The following is a 25,938-nucleotide window of genomic DNA, read 5'->3' as shown; positions in this document are numbered from 1 at the left end:
AATAGAAAAATGAAAACTGCAAAATTGCAAATACGCAGGAGTTCCTGTTCTGTTACTTCAAAGTTTTTCAGGCTGCAAAATGTGATCACTTGCCATAAAGTGTCCCTCCGAATTCAATTCCCATGAAAAATTTTCAATTTCAAAACAAGTTTCAAAATTCACCGTTTTAACTTCTCAAGGAAATTCCTGCCCCTTTGCAACCCTGTCGAATAACACACGCTGATTCCCTGATCTGAAGAGTCCACATTCAAAGTCTAAATGTACAGTACAACGAAAGAGCTCATTGGCAGCATAAGCCAAAAATCTCTTGACATGCTTTTTTTTTTCTTTTTTCTTTTTTTTACCAGTTGGTTGCACATCACAAAGATCAACACAAGTTGAGATGGACAGACACTTCATGGAATGTTAAAGGTTTGCAAGCCGCAAAGTCAGAATTCAGAAGCTAGAAGTGTGCTTTCAATTCCAAGTGTATTTAAAATGCCACACCGGAGCACCTTTTCAATTTTGCTGCACGTCAGGCAAAAAAGTGCTAAAAAGTCATAAATCAACTCTCTATTAAAATAGCCTTTTTTTTTTTTTCTTTGTCCATGTTCACGACAGATATTTTTCACTACGAGTGAATACAAATGCATGTCTGTAAGTTAAACAACGCTTAACAAGTTCAGATGGCCAATCTGAAGCGGGCGGCAGACACCACATGGACTCAGGACTCAGTCAGTCGGGCGTCCATGTTGTTCTTCTGGTTCTGCTTGTAAATGTCGCACCAGGTTTACTAGTATACATCTTCATGGTGGAACAAAAAATAGAAAGCCCATTTTTTGTTCTCATGTAGGCGTCAGTCCTTTACACATTATGTATATTTATACACTTAATCATGTTTTACTTTGCAGTAAAAGTGTGTCTCCACAAAATATGACAATATGCCATACTTGATGAAGTAAGTCACAGACTTATTTTAGAACGGAGGGATGCTTCTACTCCCATCTGGAAGACAAAAAAAAAGAAGGAACAAGTCAGCTTAATGTTCAGTATATTGAGTTTTTGGATGAGATTTTAGGATGAACCTCACGTCAGAGAACCCTGACCTCTAAACGCTTCAACTGTTTTGGAAGCTAATCACTCAGCGACCAGGTTTGAAAACTTATCTCGCCTTGTCATCGGCCAATCGCATGACATAGATTCTCATACGTGCATTGAAAAGTTGTGGATAAAGTTGACCTGAAGGTTCTAAGAATTTGAGGTTCATCCAGAAATTGTATCTGTCGGACTAAAAGTTCAGTAAGAACATAACTGAACCGAGATCTTACCTTTGTGGAAGCACTGTGGCGATGGATGACACTGGAGTTGATACAACTCAGGTTGTTGCCCTAAACCAGGGGCGATCGAGGCACCTGCCCCAAACATGGGCTCCAGCACAGCCAGTTCCTCCAGGAGGGACTGAGTGCAGGAGGCGGCGGCTGCGGGGGAGACCGCCTCTACCACGCCGGTGGAGGCTACGGTGGTAACGGGCCCCGGTGAGGAGGTGAGGATGAGTGGAGGAGAAGCCGGTATGGAGGAGCATGAAGACACGGGAGATAACGCCACCTCCATCTCGGCGGCTTCCTCCGCCGACTCCTCCTCCATGGCGACCTCGTCGCTCTCCCCGCACCCGTCCGCCGAGTTAGGTTGCGCCGATTGGGCGCTACAGAATTGGCCCACTCCCTCAAATTGGGAGGCTTGGTGCCAGCACACTGGTGTCGGAGGAGAGACTGGGCTTGAAGCGTCCGGGATGTGGATGGGCGAGGGGGACTCGGGGGGCACGTCTTGGAGGAGGGTGTCTAGGATGCTCTCTTCAAACAGAGAGGTGTCGTCCTCCAGGAACATGGGAATGTCCAGGCCTTGCCACGCTTTGATGGGATAAAACTCCCGAAGCGCTTGGACTGAATCGACCATTTCGGCTAGGAAGGGGGACGGAGGGTTGGACAAGGATGTCGGGGACAGCTTGGACAGGAGGGGGTCCAGGTAGAACCCCTCCGCCAGGGAGCTGATGTGCTGGGCCAGCAGGGAGATCTCAGCCCTCTCCTTCTCCCGCTCTCTCTCCAGGGAGAAGAAGGAAAGGCAAGGCTGTTTTCCAGGGGACGCCTCAGGGGTGAGGAGCCCCTCGGGGGGACACTGAAGAGGCCTCAAGGGCACGTCCACGTAGAGCGGACCCCGAACCTCTGGAAGGGTCATCACCGTGCAGTCGCCGTCTCCTGGACTGTCCGGCGTGGGCGGCAATTTCTCGTAGAGGGCTCCGCAGCAGGGATCCACGGCGAAGAGCAGTTCTGTGGAGGGGTTGGGAAGGCTGAGGGGAAGCTTGGTGGACAGGGTGGTGGGCGGTGTGGGGCTTGAGCCGGTGGTGGTGGGTGGGGGCGCAGAGGAGACAGAAGATGCAGCCATGGAGGTTGTGGCTGTGGCAGTGGTGGCAGACGGGGGTGGCGTGGTGGTACCCGTGGGGTCAAAGCTGAAGTGCGGCTCCTCAAACGGGAAGCTAGCCCCTCCAATGTGGGGGGTGTACGGAGGCGTGCACACAAACTCTTTGGTCTGCTGAGCTTGTGAGGTGGGGACGGGCGGGAGCGGTAGGGGGAGAGCTGGAAGAGGGGGGTCCAGCTCGAAGGAGGGCGGCATGAGGATGTTCTGTGTTAAAAAGTCCAAGTCGGACACCGTCTCCACTGTGACCGGTGTGGGCGAGGGGGCCGTCGAGGGGCTGCGGACGGGCGGCGCCTGGAAGAAGGCCTCCTCCTCCAGGGAGGAGATGCTGGAGCGGGGCTCCTCCTCCGTTTGCATGGCCTCGGCCGCCGAGCTAGCCCGTTCGTCCGAGGAGGCCACGCTGCAGCCCGCCGTGCTGAAGTCGAAGGACTGGCCTGACAGGCCGCTGCTGCCGGGGGTGAACACCTGGTCGGGGCTGGACAGGGTGTCGGGGGACTGGAGGCTCTCTTGCAGGGGGGGACCTGAACTCAGGACCAGGCTGAGCTGAGTCTGCTCTGAGGTCAGCTGTTGACGCACTGACCAGGCCTCCGACTCACTGAAATGGAAAAACATGGCAAATGTTAGGTGGGAATAAGTTGAGTATCTGATCTATGGAAAAGAATCATTTTAGATAAAAGTAGCACTTTGCTGCCATTCTTGTGTGACGTTTTTGCGACCGGCACATACCTGATGACGTAGTTGCTGCTGGCGACGGGGACGTCTCCTGGTTGCAGCTGGAGGACCATGTAGAGCCAAACCCACGTTTGGTCCTGAGCCTGCACGCGCACCACCATCTCGCCTCGGCCCTCTCCTCCCTCTTGCACTGGTGAGTCACAGCGCAACTTGGTAAGCGCAGTCATCATCCTTTTTTGTTGTTGTTTTTTTGTCAGCGTGGCGGCAGTAGGCGCGGTGTTCCCGTCGGCGCGTATGCGGGGGTGTTTTGTGAGTCTACACTTACGCAGGCTGCGGTGCCGAGCGGAGGCGTGCGCCAGATCGTTTGGATGGAGGAGGCCGTACCAGGAGCGAGAGCGTAACGTCGCCACGTCGTAGCCCAGGTAAGTGTGCACGCTGCGGGGGGAGGGGGGACATGTTCACTTAATGGACGACACACACCAACATTAGGCTGTCGTTGGGGAGAAAACTCCAGTGTCCAAATTTGATCAATTTGATATTTTCCACAAATCCATTCAATCATACATATGAGCGGAGCACGTTTGTTCAACTCATCTACCTTTCGTGCGCAGCCTGCAGCCTCAAGTCTCGGCCGTGCTGGGAGTGAAAGCCTTCCAGGAAGAGATTGGCGTCGGCCACCGGTGGATCGGCGGATGTGCTCTCCAGTCCGGAGCGGACGGGATGGCTTTCCAAAGGTGAGCAAAAACACACCCAGACGGGATTGGAAGTCCAGTAGGATCCGACGGCAGCGCTGCTGGCGGTGGGCACGGACAGGCGGCGAGCTCGAATCAGAACCAGCTTATTCCCAGCGCTTTGCCTGCGCACCGACTTGGATGTGTTGAAGCGGCAACGGAAGAGGCGATCTGTTACGAAAAAAAGGCAATGAGAACTCGGGCACAAATTTTTTCCGGCAATCACAGCAGATCAACACCACTTCTCTCATCTTACCCATCTCTGGGGAGGCTGCGCTGGACAGATGATTCCTCACGGTCAGCTGATCCGAAGCATCAATGATGTCATACACGCTGTCTCCTTGCGCCACTAAGTCCACCTGTCACGCAAGCAAGTATCATCTGCTGATCTTTCATTAGGCGGATAGACGGACGGCTGAACAGACTGACGGATGAACTAACCATGGAATGTCCCAGGTGGTCGGAGACGGCATCGGACAGGTAGAGCAGCTTCCCCTCGGCGGTGAGCAGCATGAGGAAACCCGGGAGAGCCTGCATGAGGTCGGACAGCTCGGGCAGGGACAGGAAGCGAGCGCTCGGCTCCTCCGATGCGTTTGCAGCCTCTACGTTGGACAGCAACAACAACAAAACACGTCAAGAGGGTATGTAAGGCTTCAGCACCATGGACAGTGACCTCATAGTCACACTATCAACGTTCATCTATCGACACGATCTAAAAATATAGTATACTTGTTATGGATGGAGGGACGGACAGACGGATAGATGATGAAGACAGACAACAGAAATACAACACAACAGTTCATCTTTCTTTATATATTGACAGAAGTAGATGGATACAAAGTAAATACTAGATAAAACTGTTCCTATTATTTTGCCTCAAAAAGACCCAAGAAATCTCCAAATACTTTTTTTTTTAAATGCATGAGAGAGCTGCTGCCAGTAGCACCATGGATAGTGACTCGCGATCGAGCCGTCACCTCTTCAGTACCACGGACAGCGTCTCTCCGCTGCCGCACTTGTTGATTCTACGTTACACGCGAGCGCGCAGACACACTGCACAACTGCAGTGTTTTGTAAAAGTCTTTCCGAAAAAAAGATTTTCGTACACGATTAAATGGTGTCGTGTGTTAAAATGGCTCCACCTCTTAAAGACGCATACTTGGGTCCTTACTTTGTGTGTGTGCGTGAGCATGTTTGAATGTGTGAGTTTGACATTCTCCTTATATTTACGTTTCAATATTTGAATTTGCTTTTTTTCCTAACATGTTCTTGTCATTTCAATTGCTTTCAATGGGAACATTTTATTTTATTTTTTAAAATCTATCTGCTAAATTGTGACAGTATCATGATGACGATGATGAGGCATCGTCTTACCTGGCGGCGAGAAGAAGACAGACTTCCTGGTGTACATGCAGGCGAGTGACATGATGTGCAGGTATGACAGCTTGGCTTTGTCGGCGTCAGAGATGGGCAACAAGTCCTTGAGGTTGCGAATCTCGGTGTTGATCTGGTCCCGTCTAGCCTTGGAGGCTCCTTTGGTTGAGCGGTACATGCTTGTTACGGATGGCGGGGGGGAAAAAAGGCAAAGAAAGTCCCGCTGCAGGGCACCCACGCTCGACCGTTATTGGACTTTGTTCATGGCTGGGCTGCACTGGGCTCGATCCGCTGACAGTGTGTGAGGGACTCTGCTCGAAAGTGGCTTATATAGCTTGAGAGCGAGGGGGGCTCCCCGACGCGTCTGCCGACGTAACGAGGAGGCAGGGGTGGGGGGACTCATTGGAATGGATGCTGCCATCGCGGAGCTCCTCCAGCTCCTTCCCTCCCTCCCTCGTTCGCTCTCTCCTCCCCTCATCGGTGACTGCGCGCGGACGTCAGCGCTCGCCTCTCCCCGCCGATGACGTCGGGGTGAAACGGGGAGCTCCGGCCACGCAGAAAGCCTGATTTGGACAAAACCGAGTAAGGGGCGGGGCCAGCGTAAAAACGTAAAACGGAGTCACCAAGTGAGGGGGGAGGGAGAGAGGGAGGGAGAGAGGAAGGGAGGTGTACCGCATCCAGGGAGAGGAAGAATGTTTTTATGTGAATGCATTCAAGCAGGATTTAGCTAGTGTATGAGCAGCTTAGCTATACCATCGACACATGGTTTATCTATCGCATCCATCTTTTTCTTTCCGTCCATCCACCTATCTTGCTTTCATCTGTCCTCTATCTGTCTGGCTTTCTATCGTTTTGCCTCTCATTTCATTTTTTGTCATTCTCTTTCCATCTCTATCATTCTAGCTTTCTTCCTTTCAGTCCTTCTGTCTCATCTTTCTATCAACCTTATTTCTCCTCATCTTTCTACCTGCCTTTTCTTTCTATATTTCAGTCTTACTGGCTTTCTATCATTCTCTTCTTTCTTATCTGCCTTGCCGATTTACTGTCATCTTTGTACCATGCAGTCTACCTTACACCATTCTGTCTTTCTCTATTTCTATTCATGTTCTTTCTCGTATTCAGTCTTTGTCTAACTCTTACCCTTTTTTAAATGGGTGTCTCTGTCTATCTTTCTTTTGCTGTATCATTTTTCCATTGTTCTCTGTTATCCATCCATCCATCCATGCATCCATCCATCCATGCATGCATCCATCCATCCATCCATCCATCCATCCATCCATCCATCCATCCATCCATCCATCCATCCATCCATCCATCCATCCATCCATCCATCCATCCATCCATCCATCCATCATGAATGTGTAGAATCCTTTCGCTGTTAGGTTTGAGAATGCATGAATGAAGGAGGAGGGTGCAAGTTACATGTGGGATGATGCACCGAGGACGGATGGGCGAAGGATGAAGCAATGTATGGAAGAGGCGCACGCAGCATTATGCAGACATGTTTGCGGTGCATGTGTGAGAGAGCGGGAGATGGGGGAAAGATCTAAAAATAGATTGAGTAGATGTATATTACTGGCGAGACACACGCGCACACACATTTGTGGGCTGCTGCATGGCGCCCCCTGCAGCCGCCCTCAAGCTATTTATAGACCAGGAGGAGCACTTGAATGGACAAAAGGAAACATCGAGCAGAGTTTCTAATGACACAAAGAGAGAGGGGAGGGGAGAAAGTGTGTGAGTGTGTGTGTGTGCTTGTGTTTATTTGTGTGAGAGAGAGCAAAACCAATGGTATGCTTTTAATGTGTCTAAAGACTTGCCATGAAAAAATGAATTCATTTGGTTATGACATTTTTTGCCAAATGTCTAACATGTTACAAACCAAACCCGTCACAAAATCCAAAATCTGTGCATCTTGCATTAGACTAAACAATATACCCTTCATCGTTGTGTACCACTTTGAGCGCTAAAAGATTAAATGAACTAATAATATGCATTCTGATGTGCGTTGCGACGTAGCAATGACGTCACTCGCTCTCGTTCGTCCACCAGTGAAGTCCTAATCAAAGGTTGAGCTCATTCAAGGTTTTGAATGGACCCAAGATGAGGTGAGTCATGCGCACTCCTTGTTTCAAAAACAGAAATAACATCACAAGTACCTCTAATTATGCGCACCACTCTATTTTCTTTCATGGTGTTCTGTAGTGAAATTATTTTTTAGAAAATGTCCCCATAATGATGCTGTCAAGAAATGGGGAAACTGTTGCATAAAATCACTTTGAGGACAAAGCACAAAAGTCAAATAGGACACATTTACTCTGCTTTGTCGTAACAAACAGTATTAGAGCTTCTCTGTCTCTTCTTCTTGCTTTTAATCATGTTAATCATGTTTTCCAATATAGCTCAGTGCTGCCTCGCATGTTGAGGCGCAACGTGGTACTGCACTAAATACAGTCTTTCTAGAAAAGTGTCACATGTTGAGACTGACATGTTTTGTGTCCATATGTTTAAAATATTGGTTAGCAGTACTGAAGACCCACATCCACTGTCCCTAGTGGAGTGGCCAGTATGCATGTCATTTTTAGAGACTTGTGACTAAGCAGCCGTTTGTTCTGTAGCTGATGTAAGCTGCTGTGATTATGCGTCAGCGGATGAAAATCAAAGCCCTTCACATCGATGAGCGTTCCAGCGTGCTGACGTCAAGCATGGACGTCGAGCGGCCGTTTTTGCGCCTAATGTTTGCTTATTGTGCGTGGACAGTATGGTGCTGCTACAATTATATCTGCTATCAACTGACCAAATCAATTGAGAGAATTTATTGATTGTATTGATCAAGTGACCATATCAAACTTGGCCAATAAAGCTGATTCTGAAAAACAAAAGGTATGTCCGGTTAGAAGGTCAAATGGTTTAAGTTGCCTGTCCGTTAGACTGAACTGTCAATGATCAGTAACTTCATTGACTTTTCTGTATCTTTTTCAAATCTGCTGCTAGTTGTCTGCTGCGTATATCTGGCAATGGAAGGTGTTGCTAGGCAACAGATAAGCTCCTTCCCCCGTTTTTTTATTTTTCAAGAAACAAAGTGCAGACCTTGAAATCCGTGGGTGTAAAAATAAGCACAGTGAGAGAGGGAAAAAAAAAACCTTTCTGGTACTTGTTGTCTGTCGGTTGTATTGTCCCTCATGTGTCTTTACACGACTTTGTCCCAAAAATAAACCACTCTTCGACTTATTTATAACTCACAAAGTCGAAGCAAAGTTTGTGCCTCAAAGGCTCACAAAGCAGCACCAGGTCTACGCTCTCAATTGCTGATTGCTACGTCACTCATCGGGCCAAGGCCCACTTTTTAAAACCACACATACTCAAAGTCATAGATCCAGCAGTATTATGTGAGAATGGTGACCCCTAGTGGACACCACGTGCACATTTGATTGTTTAATATCACAAAATTTGTGGTCATCCGATTAATCGATGGGATAATAAGTAGAATAATCAATTTTGAAAACACTCCATCAGCATCTCTGATGAGTTGAAGATATTTCATCTACATTTTCGTCACAAGATGAAGATTGTGAAGTGCTCCAAATGATGTCTGGGGAACAATTGCATGTGTTTAGTATCATATCGATGGTTTGTACCATTGTGGTGTGTGTGTGTGGGGGGGGGGGGTCTGTGTGTGCATGTGTGTGTGCGCGCGTGTGTGCGCGTGTGACTTGAACACACACAACACCCAGAACAAACTTGCACGCTAATGATGATGGTGAAGTTGATGATGTATGTCTGTGTTCTGTCGGTGTTGTGCGTGAAGCGACGATGACTAAAGGTGAGGGGAACATGCTGTTCGCTCCAAATTTTTGCACTTTTTTTGTGTCCCTCGATATGCTGTGAAAGTCACACCTGTTGGTTAGGCAGCTGCCAAACACGGGACCGCCATCGGCGTGTCTCATCAGGAACACAAAGTGCAAAGAGTGTGAAAAGGACATTGAGAGAGCCATTGGGTGACTGGAGGCGCCATGAGCTGTTTGAAGATGTGAAAGCAAAAAAAGAAGACTGCGCAATTACAAAAGTCAGTCAAAGTAGGGAATGGGTTGATCAATTAATTATTAAGACAGTCTGAGAGCAAATGAATTTGCAATTCCACCAAAGTCAACTTTTTAATGTGCAAGAACAAGTGAATAAGAAGTGCACCAATGCCTCCTTCATCGTCTTCATCATCCTCCTCCTCCTCTTCTTCTTCAGCTGTCTCACTTATGTAGCCTTGCACCTTGTTCTTTGTGCTTTTACAATAAGCAGTTTATTTTTAGCTGCTGGGGCAGCCGCCGAGAAGGCAAGCGGCCAGTGCTCGGCCAATATTTGGCATTGGCCTAAGTGTGTGTGCTGCGCGTGCGTGTTTGTGTGTGTGCACACTCACTTTCCTGTCAAAAGAATTTGTAGGATTGTAGTTTGTTCTTGTACCTTGCACTTGCCTCAAAATGTAAAATGGTGTTCCCAATACTCTGATCACATTAGCTTGTTATCGCTCGCTGTTTTTGTACTTCTGACTCTTGTGTACATGCACATGCACGCATGCACAGACTTTAGTTTTTCCCATCACCACCACAGCGGTGCTGATGCGGGTGTTGCCATGGAGACACCACGTCGACGTCTTCCATGCACTCCCCTCTTTCATTGATACTGGTGGCTCCCCCCTGCTCCATCATTGAACACATTTACAGGGAGAACAAATGCACGTCAAGTGTCGTTTTCATCCATGCACTGCAAACACAAACGGAACGCATGTAGGATGTGTACATCTGTGTGTACATGCATGTAAGTGTGTGTGAGAAGCATGCACACATACACAAGGGGGGAGCCAAAGTGACACTTTTAGTTTTGTTCATAAACTAATTGTAGCACTCACTCACTCACTCACTCACTCACTCACTCACTCACTCACTCACTCACTCACTCACTCACTCACTCACTCACTCACTCACTCACTCACTCACTCACTCACTCGAACCAAAGTGTCATTCATTCAGATGGTTGATACTGAGCGCCGCTGAACTACATTTGTCCGTATGCTGCACTTGCCCCCATTATTGTTGTTGTTGATACAGTTTGGGACATGAGGACATGTGTGTGTGTGTGTGTGTGTGTGTGTGTGTGTGTGTGTGTGTGTGTGTGTGTGTGTGTGTGTGTGTGTGTGTGTGTGTGCGTGTGCGTGTGCGTGCGTGTGTGTGTGTGTGCGTGAGCTGTCATTGCCATTCACACGTACTTTCACTCCTGATTCATGAAGAGTGACTGTCCGATGCCACTTCATCACGGTGATGGTCATGTGTACTATTTTTGACTGACGCTCCAAATAGATGCGAGCGGCACACTTGAGTCAAAGCAACCAGCGCAGAACAAACAAGTTAGCAAAAGAAGATTTCTGTTTCAAAACAAACACGCAGCAATCATTAACTTTTGTGGAATCAATGCTAAAAGTCATGTCTCGTAAATATGAGACTTGCATACAATGGTGCTTATACTGCAGTCTAATCATTATTCAGATTATTGTGTATGTATGTGTGTATGTAAGTCACAATTGCTGCACCTATTTTTCTCTCACTTTCTTTTAAAAACTATGTAGTTATGCTCTCTCATGATTTCAAATAAAAGTTGATTTGAAAGTTTAACAAAAAAGTTCAAGTTGATTTTTCCATTTAAACTATATTTTGGAATTTACTATTAACAACCCACAATGATTAAAATAATTGAAATGTGAAAAGATAGAAAATATATAGATAGTTATATTTATGAATATGTTTTTAAATGACTATTAAACATATTTTGCTTGCATTTATCAACTTATTGATTTTTAAAATTGGTTTAACATTGTTGGGTTTCAGGTCAAACTGACCTTTTATTGTGTTTTATTAGATTTTTTTCTTGTTATTAGAAATATACTGTACATTTTAAAATCCCATTGGCACAGGCAAGATTGTTGGTTAAATGTGACAAGTTGAAATGTGTTTCTTCTGAATGCATGTTTTTACTGGGTTTAATTTCTCTGCATGGCAGTTGTTGCTATTTCTTGTCCCTGTGGGTGAACGTCTTGAGCAGTACACAATATATTGTGGATGTGCGCCCACGCCGCCATAGCAACACTTTGTTGCCTCTTGGCAACCGTGTTTATGTAATGTGAAAAGGAACCAAGGTGGAGGTCACAGCGTTTATATAAATCTTTTTTTTATTGGAAAAAATAAAAAGTCGAGCGGACACATAACAGATTCTCACATTGTGTGCGTGTGTGTGTGTGTGTTTGTGTGTGTGTGTGTGTGTGTGTGTGCGCGTGTGTGCGTGCATACGTGCACATTTAAGATATTCTACCACGAGAGGTGAACATTTTTGCAACAGAGAGCGCATCAAAAGTTTTTTTTTAAATAATTTTACTTCTCCCACATGCTTTCAAAAATTAAAATTTATGGAAAAAACAAAAAACAAAGTGATGTCAACTTTTTTGTCTTTTCTTATGTAAGAGAAGCTACCTAGGTTTTGGGTGTATATAAAAGCATTGTCGTCAATTTTTCTTTTTACCCCAGTGTGTTTGGCACACTAAACACTAGTAGACAAGCACAGAATGGGATGGTCGGATTATATAAAACAAGTGTGTGTGTGACTCATTACCACCCTCAGCGACACCAGATGGGTGTTTGTGTGGTGGTGGTGTGTGTGTGTGTGTGCGTTGTTGTGTGCGCGTGTGTGTGTGTGCATGTGTGTGTGTGGTTGTGTGTCAGGTTTTCCTCACCTTTGTGGACAAGCTTTCCAAAAATGTTATTTCTGGGAAATATTATTTTTTTGGGTGAGGGTTAGGTGTAGGGTTTAATGTTGTAAAACAGGGTTTTACATTTCAGTGAGTGTTTGAAATTGGGGTTTTAAATAAGGGTTAGATCTTTAGATGTGGGTTTGAAACTAGCCTTAGCGATTCAATTTAGTTAAACTAGGGTTCTTGTTTAAATTAGGCTTTGAAAGTTGGTTTCAAAAATAGGGTTGGGGTTTCAAATTTGGTTTTGAAACTAGGGTTAGGGTTTCAAATCAGGGTTTGGAAGTAGGGTTTGATCTGGGGTTAGGGTTTCAAATTATGGTTTTAAAACATGGTTTGGCTTTCAAATTTGGGTTTGTAACCAGGGTTTGATCTGGGGTTAGGGTTTTAAATTAGGGTTTTAAAACATGGTTTGGCTTTCAAATTTGGGTTTGAAACCAGGGTTGGGGTTTGAAACTTGGGTTTAAAATAAGGTTAAGGGTTCCAATTTGCGTTTTAAATAGGGTTATAGTTTTAAATTAGGGTTGGAATCTCAGGTTATGGTTTAAAATTAGGGGTTGTGACCAATTCTAGGGTTTCAAATTAGAACCTAGGGTTTGGGTTTTAAATGAGGGTTTTTCTCATCCATAGTGTCACGTCTCGTCCCCGGTTGCTTTATTATGTTCTATGTTACCATGGTTTCTGTTGGCGTCGCCCCTCCCCTCCTGTGTTACCTCAATCAATGTAATCACAGTTACCTGCGTCTTGTTACCTGTCTTGTATTTAAGTCCTGTCTGCCCCTCACTTCCCTTTCGGATCGTTGATGTCGTTCTTGTTTCTTTTGGGTTCCTGTCTTTGCCAGTTGTGTTTTGGTTAGCCAGTCTGTCGGTCAGTCCGTTAAGTTATGACGGTTTGCCGGTTCTGTTAGTTTGTTCCCCTTATCCTCCCTTCCAACTACCTTTTCCCTTCAAAAAAAACCCCTGGTCGAAGCTGCATTTGGTCGCCCTGCTCCATTCCGATCCGTGACACAATGTGTCAGATTTTTACCTTCTTTATTTGGGGGGGTGGGGGGTTATTATGTTTGATGTCATTGTTTCATTCAAGGCAAATTAATTTTTGAACATCGTATGTTGTTTTTTAGGTAAGTGATCGATGGTGTTCTGATGACGATGTTTGTTGGAGCTCGGAAGGGGGAGGAGGAATGAACACCATAAACTCCGGTTTTTTGTTTTTGTTTTTATCCAGCAAGGATCACAACGTAGTGAGCATAGGAACAGCCACGCAAGAACGCAATGCTTTATTTTCCCAAAACAAACTTACAATTCTTTTTTTAATTTTATTTAAAAGCTCAGGCCAAAAACACACTGTGACGTCTTACGGCAAAGAAATCATGTTGAAGTGAGGAACTCGTCTGGGTGGGGGGACAAAAAAAAAGAACCTGTCGCCATCTTGTGGCAACTATAAACAATTACAAAATATTTAGTGCGAGGGTGTCAATTCCTTCTCGCGTCAAGTCACTCATGACTTTTACGAGGACCAGCACTAGTACACATAATGGAAGTGGATATATACGTTCCAAAAAAATCCAAATATTTTGTCAAAAAGGTGTATTTAAAGGAAATGTTTTGGGTGGAAAGAGTTATACATATATGTTGTAGGAAAAAAGATGTATAGTTCTTTTCCCCCCCCCAAAAAAAACCCAATTCTAAGGGGATTAAAGATTCTCATTTTTATTGGTGTTCAAAATCTAAGACAGACAGAAATAAAATACAACATAGATGTTCCAATGTCGCAAATTTAGGAGGCATCAAGAAGAAGAAAAAGAAGACGTCTGAAGTTTGTGCGTCGTGGATCACTATAAGAAAACGGGAGGAAGAGACACATGAGATGATCACACACACACACACGCACATACACACAAACACGCACACGCACACACTTTTTCCACTCATTTGTTATCAGCCTTCAGCAGACGATTTTAAGCTCAAAGTCCACCAATGCGTGGAAAGCCATCCTGACTATCTCAACCATTTTCTTGATGTGTTTTAGGTCCATGTACTGGCATGCGCTTCATCCTCACTAGTAAGACGATTGAGTACACCAGTTAAACGCCAAGGCCACACTTCATTCAGAAACATGTCCTAGTTGTCTTACCGGTGAGGACAAAAAACAAACTGGTACATGGTCCTTTCAGTGGTTAACAGTCCCAACTAGTTGGGCCTAGTAGTGTTACTATTAAAGTTGAGATGTGTACTAGGAGGACAAAAACTGTCACTAGTAGTATAAAAGAGTAAGATATAATTAACCTACTAGTTATTCAACAAATACACTGAATGGTCTTACTAGTGAGCAGAAAGAAAATATGAGTGCACGGAGCTTCTGATATGAAGAATATGGAATGAGTGCGCCATAGGGTTCGCGTAAAGGGGTTTGAGCATTTATTGCTAGTGCGTTATTAAGAACTCGGTGCACTAGTAGGACATGAAAGAAATGCTGAAAGGGATTTCCATGTATGTGAGCTGAAAAATAAATGTCGGCACAGTCGAAGATGACTTTTTCTCTTCCGGTTTACGTTTCTGTCGTTGCCTCGTCGTTCCGCTCCGTCTGCTGCGGGTGTCTTATTGGTTGGCGGGAATCAGAAGGTGTAGGGGCCGATGTAGATGGAGAGTCTGAGGGCAGAGCTGCTCTGGTAGTTGCCCTGGTAGCTGAGCAACGGGTTGACCGACACCATCTCCAGGTCCAACGTGTATTCGCGAGGGCCTGACACGGCGCGGGGCAAGGACCAGCATGGCACTGATGTTGTTGATTTGCTGAATGCATAAAAAAATATATACACACACACAAAATTCCTTTAGTGTAATGTTGTGGATCATGAGTTCACAGGCTGACGTTAAAAGTTTGTAATGTCCATTTTAATATCAAACATAAATCAGTGACAGAAATGAATTTTTGGCAAACTGTATTTTTGGATATAGAATTTATTTTACCTTAAAACATAAAAAAAATTCACTTAAAAAAATGACTCTAACTGGACTCTGAATATTTTAACAAAATTTTCTTACACTGAAATTTTGCACTTGAATGGAAAAGTATTTGATGGTAAGAAGAACAATTGGTTGTTTAAAAAAATGATAAGGATTTTTCCATGACTTTGGAATTTGAGTGAATTTTTGATTTTTTCAAAATAAATTTTTACACCAATTTTTGATGGGATTAAATAAACTAGCAATTTGATGGTATGGGAACATTTGTTAAAAATAAGAAAAATGATGCCAAATTTTTGACTGGATTTAGAATTTTTTTAACTAAAAATAATTTGTTAAAATTCTGTTTTGAAAAACGACACTGAGTTTAGCATTTCTGATTTGATGGCACGGGAAAAATTTGTTAAAAATCAGATTTAAAAAATATGGTGCTAAATATTTGACTGGATTTATATTTTTTAACTAAAAATAGTTTTATATAAAATTTTGCTTTAGGTTTTCACAAAAAAATTCACAAACAATTTGTGTGCAGTGTCAGCCACCTGTTCGCAATCTAAGAAAGCCAAAACCAAAGTTTTATGGAAGAAAAATGTTTGCAATTTATTGGTAAGGGAAATCTGTGTTAGAAATTTAGTTTAAAAAAATTATGATGAATTATGAAAACTACTGATGGGCCAGCTATACTTCCAAAGTAAACAACAACTTCTGAAATAAAAAAAGAACATTTTACGGTAAAAACAAAAACGGGACTGCTCTTCTACCAATCGATCCATGTTTATGATGCCGCGTTCTCACCCTGATGTAGAAGTCACCGTGCGTGTCCCCGGCGCGAATGCGAAAAGTGTTGTAGGCCCCTGGGGAGACGCTGGTGGCCTGAATCTGGAAGATGTCGGACGGCACCGAGCGCTCCGACGTGATGCTCATGTAGCGGTGCACGATGGAGAACGGCAGTTCTCGGCATGCCGCCTTTGTCACCGGACACACGCAACGGCTGCACACAAAGTGAAAAATACAGTACTTGAAAAGAGAAATTACAAAATTAACCAGCAGAGGTCAGCAGAGCTTAGTTAGCGTTTGCGTTCCCAAACTGCTGAGCTAACATCAGAAGTTCAGAAGCGTGGTTAGAATCTGATTATTTCACAATACAGCCAACGTAAAAGAAAAAAAAAAAAGAAACAATTCATTAATTCATTCAGTATGTTAATTTATAATCAATATGAATAACCCGAACCGAAAACAACATTTCAAATGTTAAACAGGCCAACTTTGATTTTTATGATTTCATATCCTGGTAGGATGTGTTTTTATTTCTGGAATGATTGCCTTTTCATCGAAAATTGGAATGTGAATGTGGAAAAAAAAATCTACTATATAAACTCTGACTGTCATTCACAAATTTTGAAGTCATAAGCTACTCGCTAAACAGATGAAAATTCCACATTTGCTCTTGGTTTGAACGTGTGTACGTTGAAAGCGCTGTCCACCTGTTAGCAATCTAACAAAGCCAAAGTTGCATTGTGATGTGGGGAAAAGTCCGCCGCCGCATGGAAAGTGTGCAGCTGGAGCGTGTGAGTACATCTTGCTTGTCGGGATGAAGGCCAACATATTGGGAGCATGTGTACGCGCGCGCGCGCGTGTGTGAGAGCAGGCAGGCAGGCAGGCACTTACTTGTCCGACACCTGCACGTACGGGTCCAGACATCGGTTAGCGTCCACGCACTGGTATCGTCCGTGGATGTTGACGCACGTCTGCGTATCCGCGCACTGATGCTCGCCCGTTTCGCATTCGTTGATATCTGCCCAGGCAGGCAACAACGTATTGCTTTAGCCAAACGTTGTTCATGTTGCGCCTCCCTCCGCACACGCATTCTGACTCACCCTGGCAGAGTCGCGTGCCTTGCAACTGGTATCCCTCAGGGCAGACGCAGGAGAACTTTCCGGGCTGGTTGACGCAACGGTGCTGGCACAGGTAGCTGGAGTAGCTGCACTCGTCCACATCTGCCACGGTCAACGCGCCGTCACTCAAAGCGGATCCGCGGCCCACGTCACACGCGCTGCCGATCGGGCCACTCACCGTTACAAGCGAAGCCGTCGGGGGCCAGCTCGTAGCCGTGCTCGCAGCGGCACAGGAAGGTGCCGTACGTGTTGTAACAGCGCTGAGAACACGGCGCCCCCATGTCGCACTCGTTCACATCTGAAAGGAAACGACATGCCCGTATCCGCAGATTTTCAGCTAATTCGTTTCAAGGGCCATTTTTATTCTTTGGCTTTTCACTTTGTTGTTATTGTTTTATTGGTCTCTAAAATCCAAAACTGGCAACCAGTCAAGGGTGTGATTCCAATTCAAGTGGGAGGTTGCCACTCACCGACACAGGAGCGGTTGTTTCCCGCCAGCTGGAAGCCGGGCTCACACTGGCACGTAAATGAGCCGGGAACGTTGACGCAGCGATGCTGGCAGTACCTGTACCTGCACTCGTCGATGTCTGACGGAAGAGCGGACGGACCGTGGTTAATCTCTCAGCTTCTTCAGTCTCCGACACGAAGAATAAAAAAAGATTTGCCGCCTCACCGATGCATTCCGTGCCCACTTTGCGGTAGCCGTCGGGGCAGTGGCAGGTGAAGGCCCCCAAAGGTGTTGACGCACTGCTGGCTGGGCTGGCAGTCGTGCTCGTCGCGTTCGCACTCGTCCACGTCTGCGCTTGGATAAGAGGAACTAGGCTGGTCATTTATATAAAAGACGAAATTTCGAAATTCTAGCTTACCCTTAGTTTAATCACGCTAGCGACAACTAGCGCTTTACTCGCGGTATTAGTAGCACATAAATGTCAAATGGTGCACAGTTCTGCCTCACTAGGAAATTCCACTAATGGTGGAAACACATTACCAGGAAGATCCAATAGATGAGCTTTTCAGGCCTGCAACACAGCAGCTGCTGTCGTGTGAAATGTACCAAATTCCTACACACATTGTCATTGCCCCCCCCCCCCCCCCCCCCCTCCTCACATCTAGACACCAAACCCACAGGGGGCAATCACTCAGACACCCATCCAGACCCCACCAACCACCTGCTCTGACCCCCCCACACACTCACCCACGCAGCTGTCTCCCTGAGGCTCATAGCCCAGGGGGCAGGGGTTGAAAGCCTCGGTGGGCGCGATGGCGGGTTCGGGGGCCGGGATGACTGAAGCCGAGCGGGGAAGGCACAGGTAGCCTCCGTAGTGGTTGAAGCATTTCATCTCCCCTTTGCACGCGTCCGGGATGGTCTCGCACTCATTGATGTCTGACGGCATACATGCACAAATGTCCCCAAAATATTCAACAAGTCATGAGGCTTCATCATCATCATCATCATCTGCTTTACCTTTGCAGTGCTCTGTCTGAGGGTCCCAATGATAGCCATCTGTGCATTCCTAGAATAAGGCACACTGTGAGACAAACTAATCAAATATGAAGACAGAAAAATGATCAAAATATGACCTAAACCAATGAACAGATGCTAAGATACAAATTCATACATACAGTAAGCTTACTCACATTTTAACACGTCAAATGTCACCTCAATATTGACATTTTAAGATGTATGATAATAATTATATGACTGTTATTATTTTGGGCAAAATGTACCTGCTGGAGATGGATGGAAAGTAAAACTCAGCCAAAAGAAATAGAGGCAAAATATCCGCACAAACCGCCGACAGAAAGAGATCTTTGTGAAAAAGTGTGTGCGTGTGTACATGAGTAAAATTCCACAGAAATGATGCAAAAGCAAAACATAGTACAGGTGTTTCTAGCTGAGCTACAATATAGAAAGATAAGTGACAAATCCGTACCGTTTGGGTGTCAATTTCTTTGGGTGGCTGTGAAATAACGCCGTGGAGGAGCACACACAGGCACACGATGGACACACGCATACTAACCATGTGAGACTAGAACACACATAAAAACGCACACGCCCACACACGCACACACTAATGAGGCAGTTGACTTTGGATGGCCGGCGCAGTCACTCAGCATCTGAGGGAAAGAGGAAATGACATGACAGATGTCACCAAGCCAACAAGATGGAGTCACTCAAGGCCTCTGAGAAAACACGCTATGTAATTAACCGTAAGAAGAGGAGGCCGAGGAATAACGCTTGAGCTCAGGTGGTAGTTATTCTCACAGAGCAGCGAGAACGTGTGACTGTAAATGTTATCTGATCTGCGTATATCATTGCTAATTTCCATTAGCCTGTCTATGGTGTTTGCCATTATGTGTTAGCATTAAGCTACCAAACTTTGTTGTCATGACATTGCAAAGTTTTGCAACGGCATTTATGGGCACACGTGGTTTTTATGTTAATTGATATTAAGATAGCCCAAAATAAAAAATTATGTGTTTTCTGCCAAAATGCTTGGCCTTGATTGCTAATTGGCGAGAGTGACTTTCAGCAGGTCGAAGAACGTAAACATGTGACGTCTTGCAGCTGTACATTACGCAAATATTATTATTTTTTTTAATATTGACACTGAACAGAAACCTCTGTGTCTTTAGCCTGGCAGACGGTAATGGTTTGTAAGAATACCTTGGCGAGTTCACCGTCAGTCACATAGAAACTCTCCACAGTGCTTCACTGTTCTAGGACAGTGGAGCCTAACTATTCACAGGAGAAAAGCATTTTAGAAAAGGCAAGAAAAAAAGTCCCTTGCAGCCAAGAGCAACATGTGGCAGGTTAGGTCACAAAACACAACATTCATAGGGGTCCACTGTATGTACATAGACTTCATACTACAAAGAGTATTTTGCCACAAAAAAAAAAAAAAAAAGAGTAAGGATGAATTTGCAATCACAATCTTGTGGTGTGATGATGACTTGTATTTTATCGCATAAATGCATTCCAGGTCAGCCGTTACATTATATTATGAAAGAACTGGAAACAAAAACATTCTAACTACATGACACCGCGTCTGTCTGAAATAACACATAGGTGTCAAAGTCAAGGCCCGGGGGCCAGATACGGCCCGCCACATCATTTTATGTGGCCCGCCAAGACAAAATGTGCATCAAATCGTCTTCACTTTAAAACATGGAGATATTGTTCGCAATTTTTATGACCATTCACCTTTTCAAAATATTTGAACAAATTTTAAGTCTCTGATTTAAAAGCTAGTTATATTGATCAGTTTGTTGTGTAGCTCATACTGTGTATAATAAAAGGCGTTGAGAGTCATAATGGCCTTCCAATGGAAACTATGGCTACGATGCAGCCTGTGACAAAAAATGAGTTTGACACCCCTGAAATAACACAATCACCTCCTCCGATTACCAAAGTTTGTAACAGTGCATCAAGTGGGACAGCAGAAGTGGTGTATAAAGGTTTGATTTGATCTGGTGAGCACATTCAATTGTAAATTACATTTTACATCAAATGCAATATGAATATTGATAGAGGGAATGCTAAAATGAAAAGTTCCACTCCAGCCCTGAGCAGTATAGAAAATGATGCATGTTTTCCATTGTTATCGTCTCTATGCTGATTGGTTGTGAGAAATCACCCGATTGCGCAAGCTTATAGTTAAGGCGTATTTACCGTGGACGTAAGTTGCTAATATGGCGCCTTGTCCTGTAAAAGGGCCCACGCGAGTGCATGCCAAGCAGCTGGAGTTTGAACGCATGACAGGGAGTTATAATCAGCGGCAGCTCACTCACAAGACAAAGTGCAGACCACAAGGCTTGACGTGGTGCCCCCCTCCCTAGCCCCCAAGACAAGAGTGTGACATCACGAGCTATTTGTGTCATGAGAAGCATAACATACCAAGACGTCCGCGTACGTGACCTGACTGGACCGGGATGGTGGGAAGTCACCAAGTACAAACATTTACACAAACACAAACTGTCCTTGAGTCGAGTTTTCAGCTAACTGTACTGGAGTATTTCAATGAAATACTATCTAAAAATCCAGCCAACCAAAGAGAATAATTTCAAATAAGTACATAACTTTGCCTGAGGAACGTTTAATTAGCTTAATGCTAACATACAATACGAAACCCCTTGACAAGCAAACGGTTAGCATTGATAGTTGTGGCTTTGGAAGGAAGAGCGCAAACAGTACAGCGACATGTTGATGGACAATAAGACAATACTCAAAGACATATATTCTTTATCCTCGCTAAAATATTGCTGCATCTTACTGTGCTTAGTCTCCAGTCCTTATTAAAAAAAAAAACACACATTTTGTCTTGATTACATTCTTGTTTTTTGGACTTTGAGTGAACTGAAAACTTTCACTTTTTCTACGTCACAATGTCTTTTTCTACACAAGCTTGTACTTTGGCCTCCTTTACTGGACGGGCCAAAATGTGAAGCAAAACTACCAAAAACAAAGTGACCAATTCGTCTGGGGTGAGGTGACGTGACAGCAGCCGGCGGTGGACGTGTGGAATGCCCGCGGTGAGGATGTTGGCTGCCGCGTCTCAGCTGGGATGCCCTGGCACGCCCGTGGTTCCCAGAGTATCGCTTTTCTGGGAATTTGTGATTGGGGCTTGACCTCTGCGGATCCATTTTTGAATTACCCTTCAGCCCAATGTAACAGGCAAAATGTCAGCTCGCAAACACAAGTGACCACCTACGGATTTGGAAAAACAGACAAGGGGGACCACACGCCGACACGCACGTCCACATGAGCGGACCTGGTGTTGTTCCTGCTCGGGCCGGGCACAGTGAAGCACGCCCTGGTACTGCTGGGAGCGCTCCACCTGCAAAATCCAATAATGATGGATGGCGTAGAGCTTCGTGAGAAATTCTCTTCTCAAACCTAGCGATCCCGCTGTGAAGCTCCGCCGGCTCACCCTGCCAAGTGGGACAAAGGCCCGATTTGTCATCTGCGCTGACAATAAGGACCAAGAAAATGCTTTGTTGCCTTCCGTATGCTTTTCTCACCTGAGGCCCTGACGGAAACATCGGCTACTGGCGACAGATAGCCGCCACCAATTAAAATGAAACGAAATGAAGTCACTCACCCCCCAGTTCAACATAGTTGCTTAACACTAAGATGCCAACAAATGGCGCCAAATCAATACTTTTACATTAGACATATCATAGCCATTTGCCTCAAATTCCACCTCAAGGGACATACAAAAAGTCTAAAACGTCTATTTAATGAATTGTTGTATATAAAGTAGCTCCTGTAAATGTATTTGATACAGTCGAAAGCGCGCAAGCTCCAGACAGGAAGAACAGAGCTGAGATTTAAACACTCAACCTCAGAAATGCAATATGGAGGAGCTTCCGCTCTGTCATATTTGATACATTGATATACAGTTATTACATTCGCCGCCTCTCCAAAAATCATTAAAACGAGTCAAAATGTTTCTCATTATAAATAATATTTGCAAAAGACAGTTTTACACAAACAGCAAGTATTGTATTATAATAATTCATTCATGTAACTGTAGGTAAATAAATTAAAAATAATAAAAGTAAGTATCAAATATGGCAACTAAGTAAACAACTTTGACCCCCCAACCCCCAAAATTCTCTATCATTTAATTGTTTCATCTTACAGTGGCTTCTCAATTACCAGGGCTCTTTTGTTAACACAATAAATTGTAATTGAAATCACCATTTGTCATGGTATAATGGTAAATAATGGAAAGTAAATGGTACACAATTAGCAGTATTGTTTAATTCATGCTCTAAAGGGGAGCGAATTTTTTTTTTGGTGATATCTGTTAAAAACTTTGAGAAATTGCAATAGTTTTTCTGCCAAACTAAAAAGAACAAACCCATTTAGCAAGAAAGTGAAGTCGGCACACTTTATTTACTTTAGCGGGACAGATTTGGCTCCCTTGACTTTGATACCTGTGACTCGGACTACTTGACCCGGTTGACCCTGCAGTGGCTTCATCCTGTATGAAGCAGAGATGGTGACAACGCTGTACAATCCACGCATGTCTTGCTACCCTCCTATTACGCCACCGAAACGCGCCGAGCTCAGCCAAGGAGCCGACTCCAGTGATTATGGGGCCACATTACTATACTGGCCGCTCCAAAAGTAGAGCACTGGAGCAGTCATGTGACATGTTAGCAATGAGAGGGAGGTTCTGCTCTCTCCCCTTACGGAGAAGTCATAAAGTTTAGCCACTGGGTGTCCAACGTCAGGCCCGGGGACTGTTTACGGCCTGCTGTCCCTTTTCTACGGCCCCTAACATTTGAAAAAAAATATTGGATTTGTTTAGTGGCGATGATAATAATAATTTTATAATAATTAAAACAATATATATATTGGCTTGTCTGACTGTGACTAACTAGCACGTTCAACGGAGATAAAGGTGACAAGGTGGCACTTGAATCTTGATTTTCCAGTCTAAGAATCAGAGGAAAAAGGTTGGACACCCCTGATTGAACTTTGTGGGCTCAATGCTGGCTATTTGTGTTTACCGTTTTAGACGTGTTAATGTAAATGTTGAGACTTCCTAAGAGTGGGGATTTTGGTGGTGGGCCGCTGGAATCTGGAGCCTGTGGAACCGTAACTCTGGCGCCCTTATACGGGTCATCTACTTTAGATATGTGCAACAAGGGAGAAGAAAACTTTGCACCGCTTCTATGCAAGAAAGTAACGGTGTATTTTGATTTGAGAAGATTTAGTATATTAATTTGTAATTGTATTATTATTATTATTATTATTATTATGAATGGATAGGTATAACTTTTGGCTCTACCGTGGCCACTTTAACCAATTCAAACCCATAAAACAATTTGAATTTTTTTCTAACTTACTGGATTAAATCAACGATTGGGGTAAAATGTCAAGCAATGGGGTTTCGAAAGAGGGGTTTTTCCTGGTTGAAACCATTTAGTTTTATCAAGAGGAGCTGATGGTGAAGAAGAATTTAGATTTCATTTAAGAAGTGGGAGCTACCTTGCCTGCAAATAGAATGACTACAGTATTCGCAATAAGTCTTATATCAATCATTCTTGAAGGGTCTTCTAAAATTAATTAAATTACAGACCATGTCAGTATGTGGCCAAAACTAATCACGGCTATTACATAAAGTCAAGCAAACTCACCAGCAAATCTTGTTTGAGGCGTGCGCGTCGTGTCGGTCGGCCTGACCCCGGCGTGTCCGACTGCGGGGAAGTGGTCCCTAAAGCTCCAAGCGGTGCGCCCTGAGAGACTGAGTGGGAGACAGCTGGAGCAGCTGAACACATGCAGAAGGGAGAAGGGAGGGCGAGCCAGCCAGAGACACACACACAAAGCGGAGAGAGAGAGCGATTAGACCGCCCACTCGTCTTACCCCCCCTCCCCCTTTGGTCCCCTGCGCAGCCACCCTGTAAAGCCCCCCACCTCCCCAGTCTAGAGATGGGAATTCCTGGTCTGCGGCCCAAATACCCGAAAATCCGTCCAAATGGCGAGCGAACAACAACTTCACAGATTCACACACACGCGACCCCCCCTAAACCGCCATCCATCCATCCAGTTCCAACAACACACCTGGTTTCGTTTAAACTAAAACCCCCGCAAAAGCCCCAACCAAGCTCTCCCACCCTTCTACCATTTTACCCCCCATACACCTATATTTGGGGAGGCCAGGCCTTCTTTTTCCACAAAGCCAAAAAAAAAAGGATATTTATAGTCACAGAGCAAGAGAGAAATAAATGGAATGTTGACAAAAATTAGAGAGTGGAAAGTGGAAAAAGTGTCTGCTACTGAGCAGACTGAAGCCTTTCTGCCTTGAATGCTTTCGAACAAAACTACTATCATATCACTCTCCAAGTGTGGCCGCTCGACAGTTTGTACGTGACTAATCTGTTAACGCCGCTTGGAATCATTTCTGGCCGGCCGGGGATTCTTTCCCGCAAGAAGTACGCCTCGTGTCTTGGACGTGTTGCAAAGTGCTCTGGATGTTGCTTAACCTGCATTACAGTAGTTGACGTGTGACTCAAGACGGACGCCACCGGAGGCTTCATTCCAGCACGTTATGAAATATTTTCCAACACGAGTTTAACTTGGCTTTTTAACCCTCAGGCATTGTTGGATTTTGTAACCCCTGCAGATGGTTTGTGGTGAATTTTGGCCACTTGGAGACATAGGCTTTCATTTAAAAAATATCTTTTTTGCTTCTTGTACTACATCAAGTTGTTAACTAGTGGTAAACATTTGACCCCAAGTGCCACATACAAAAAAAAATACTTTGTCATCTACTTTGCCGACATTCATCACTGGGGGTAAATGGTGAGTTGACTGACGTGATGCTCTTTGTGTGCATATTTGTTTGACCAAGTTTTGAGGTCACGTTAGTTTTCACTAGCGTGAACTTGCTAATACTATTGCGGAGCATCTGGTTAAAGTGGTTCATTTGTGTTAAATAACTGCCGTTTACGTAACATTACTTGAATATTATATACATACTTAGATGTGTGGCGTTGATGTTTTATGAGCATTTCCATTTTTAAGTGCTTTGTCGCCATCTTCTGGAATTTATATGTCATTAATTATTATAGCAAGGGCTCACTGTATCATCAGTATTGTTCAACTTTGGAGAGTCAAATTGAATGAGCTTGTACTTGTTAAATTGAAATGTAATTGTTAGCAGAGGGTATTTCTACTTTTTAAAATCAAAACTTTTTCCCAATTGGGAATTGCCAATAAATGCCTCTACAGCAAACATGAAATTGCTTTCTTGTCCAAGAAATGGTTAATGTAATGTAAACATAAAAAAAAAAAAAAAATCCACATCCTGAGGAAGTTTCATTACATTTGCATTAACACTGCTTAAATGGTTAGAAAAACAAGACCTGAGGTGGTCCCAAATGGTCAGCAGAGCCTTCTGGGTTTTAGAAGAGGTTATACGAGCAACGGCATTGTTTGCGTTGCCGAGATTACGACGCCTGCTCGCTCAAAGTGTGTTTGTGGGTGGTGGCAGCTGTCATTACAGGAGGATCTTGTTAAAAATCACACACTCGACCCCCCCTGCCCTTACGTG

General features: G+C 44.5%; 2 protein-coding genes across 2 annotated transcripts; both read right to left on the bottom strand.

Moving 5' to 3' along the window:
- On the bottom strand, window positions 1–5,537 carry npas4a (neuronal PAS domain protein 4a). Its single transcript, XM_037262435.1, has 8 exons — window positions 5,226–5,537; window positions 4,293–4,453; window positions 4,108–4,210; window positions 3,719–4,022; window positions 3,446–3,555; window positions 3,175–3,310; window positions 1,308–3,043; window positions 1–984 (listed from the first exon to the last, which is right to left on the bottom strand). Exons 1-8 carry the CDS (start codon window positions 5,401–5,403, stop codon window positions 956–958), a joined length of 2,757 nt encoding a protein of 918 aa, XP_037118330.1. The 5' UTR covers window positions 5,404–5,537; the 3' UTR covers window positions 1–955.
- Window positions 5,538–13,673: 8,136 nt separating this feature from the next.
- Window positions 13,674–24,201, bottom strand: efemp2a (EGF containing fibulin extracellular matrix protein 2a). Its single transcript, XM_037262163.1, is given in 13 exon segments — window positions 13,674–14,764; window positions 14,766–14,801; window positions 15,771–15,966; window positions 16,644–16,770; window positions 16,853–16,972; window positions 17,049–17,168; window positions 17,341–17,457; window positions 17,544–17,604; window positions 17,606–17,667; window positions 18,066–18,254; window positions 18,336–18,384; window positions 18,805–18,988; window positions 24,023–24,201. Coding segments are annotated over 12 exon segments (1,305 nt in total). The 5' UTR covers window positions 18,895–18,988; window positions 24,023–24,201; the 3' UTR covers window positions 13,674–14,626.
- Window positions 24,202–25,938: the final 1,737 nt, after the last annotated feature.

Source organism: Syngnathus acus, chromosome 10 (assembly GCF_901709675.1).
Source record: "Syngnathus acus chromosome 10, fSynAcu1.2, whole genome shotgun sequence".
Classification (NCBI taxonomy): Eukaryota; Metazoa; Chordata; class Actinopteri; order Syngnathiformes; family Syngnathidae; genus Syngnathus; species Syngnathus acus.
Note: the sequence above shows the minus strand (reverse complement) of the source record. Positions and strands in the feature narration are given on the sequence as shown.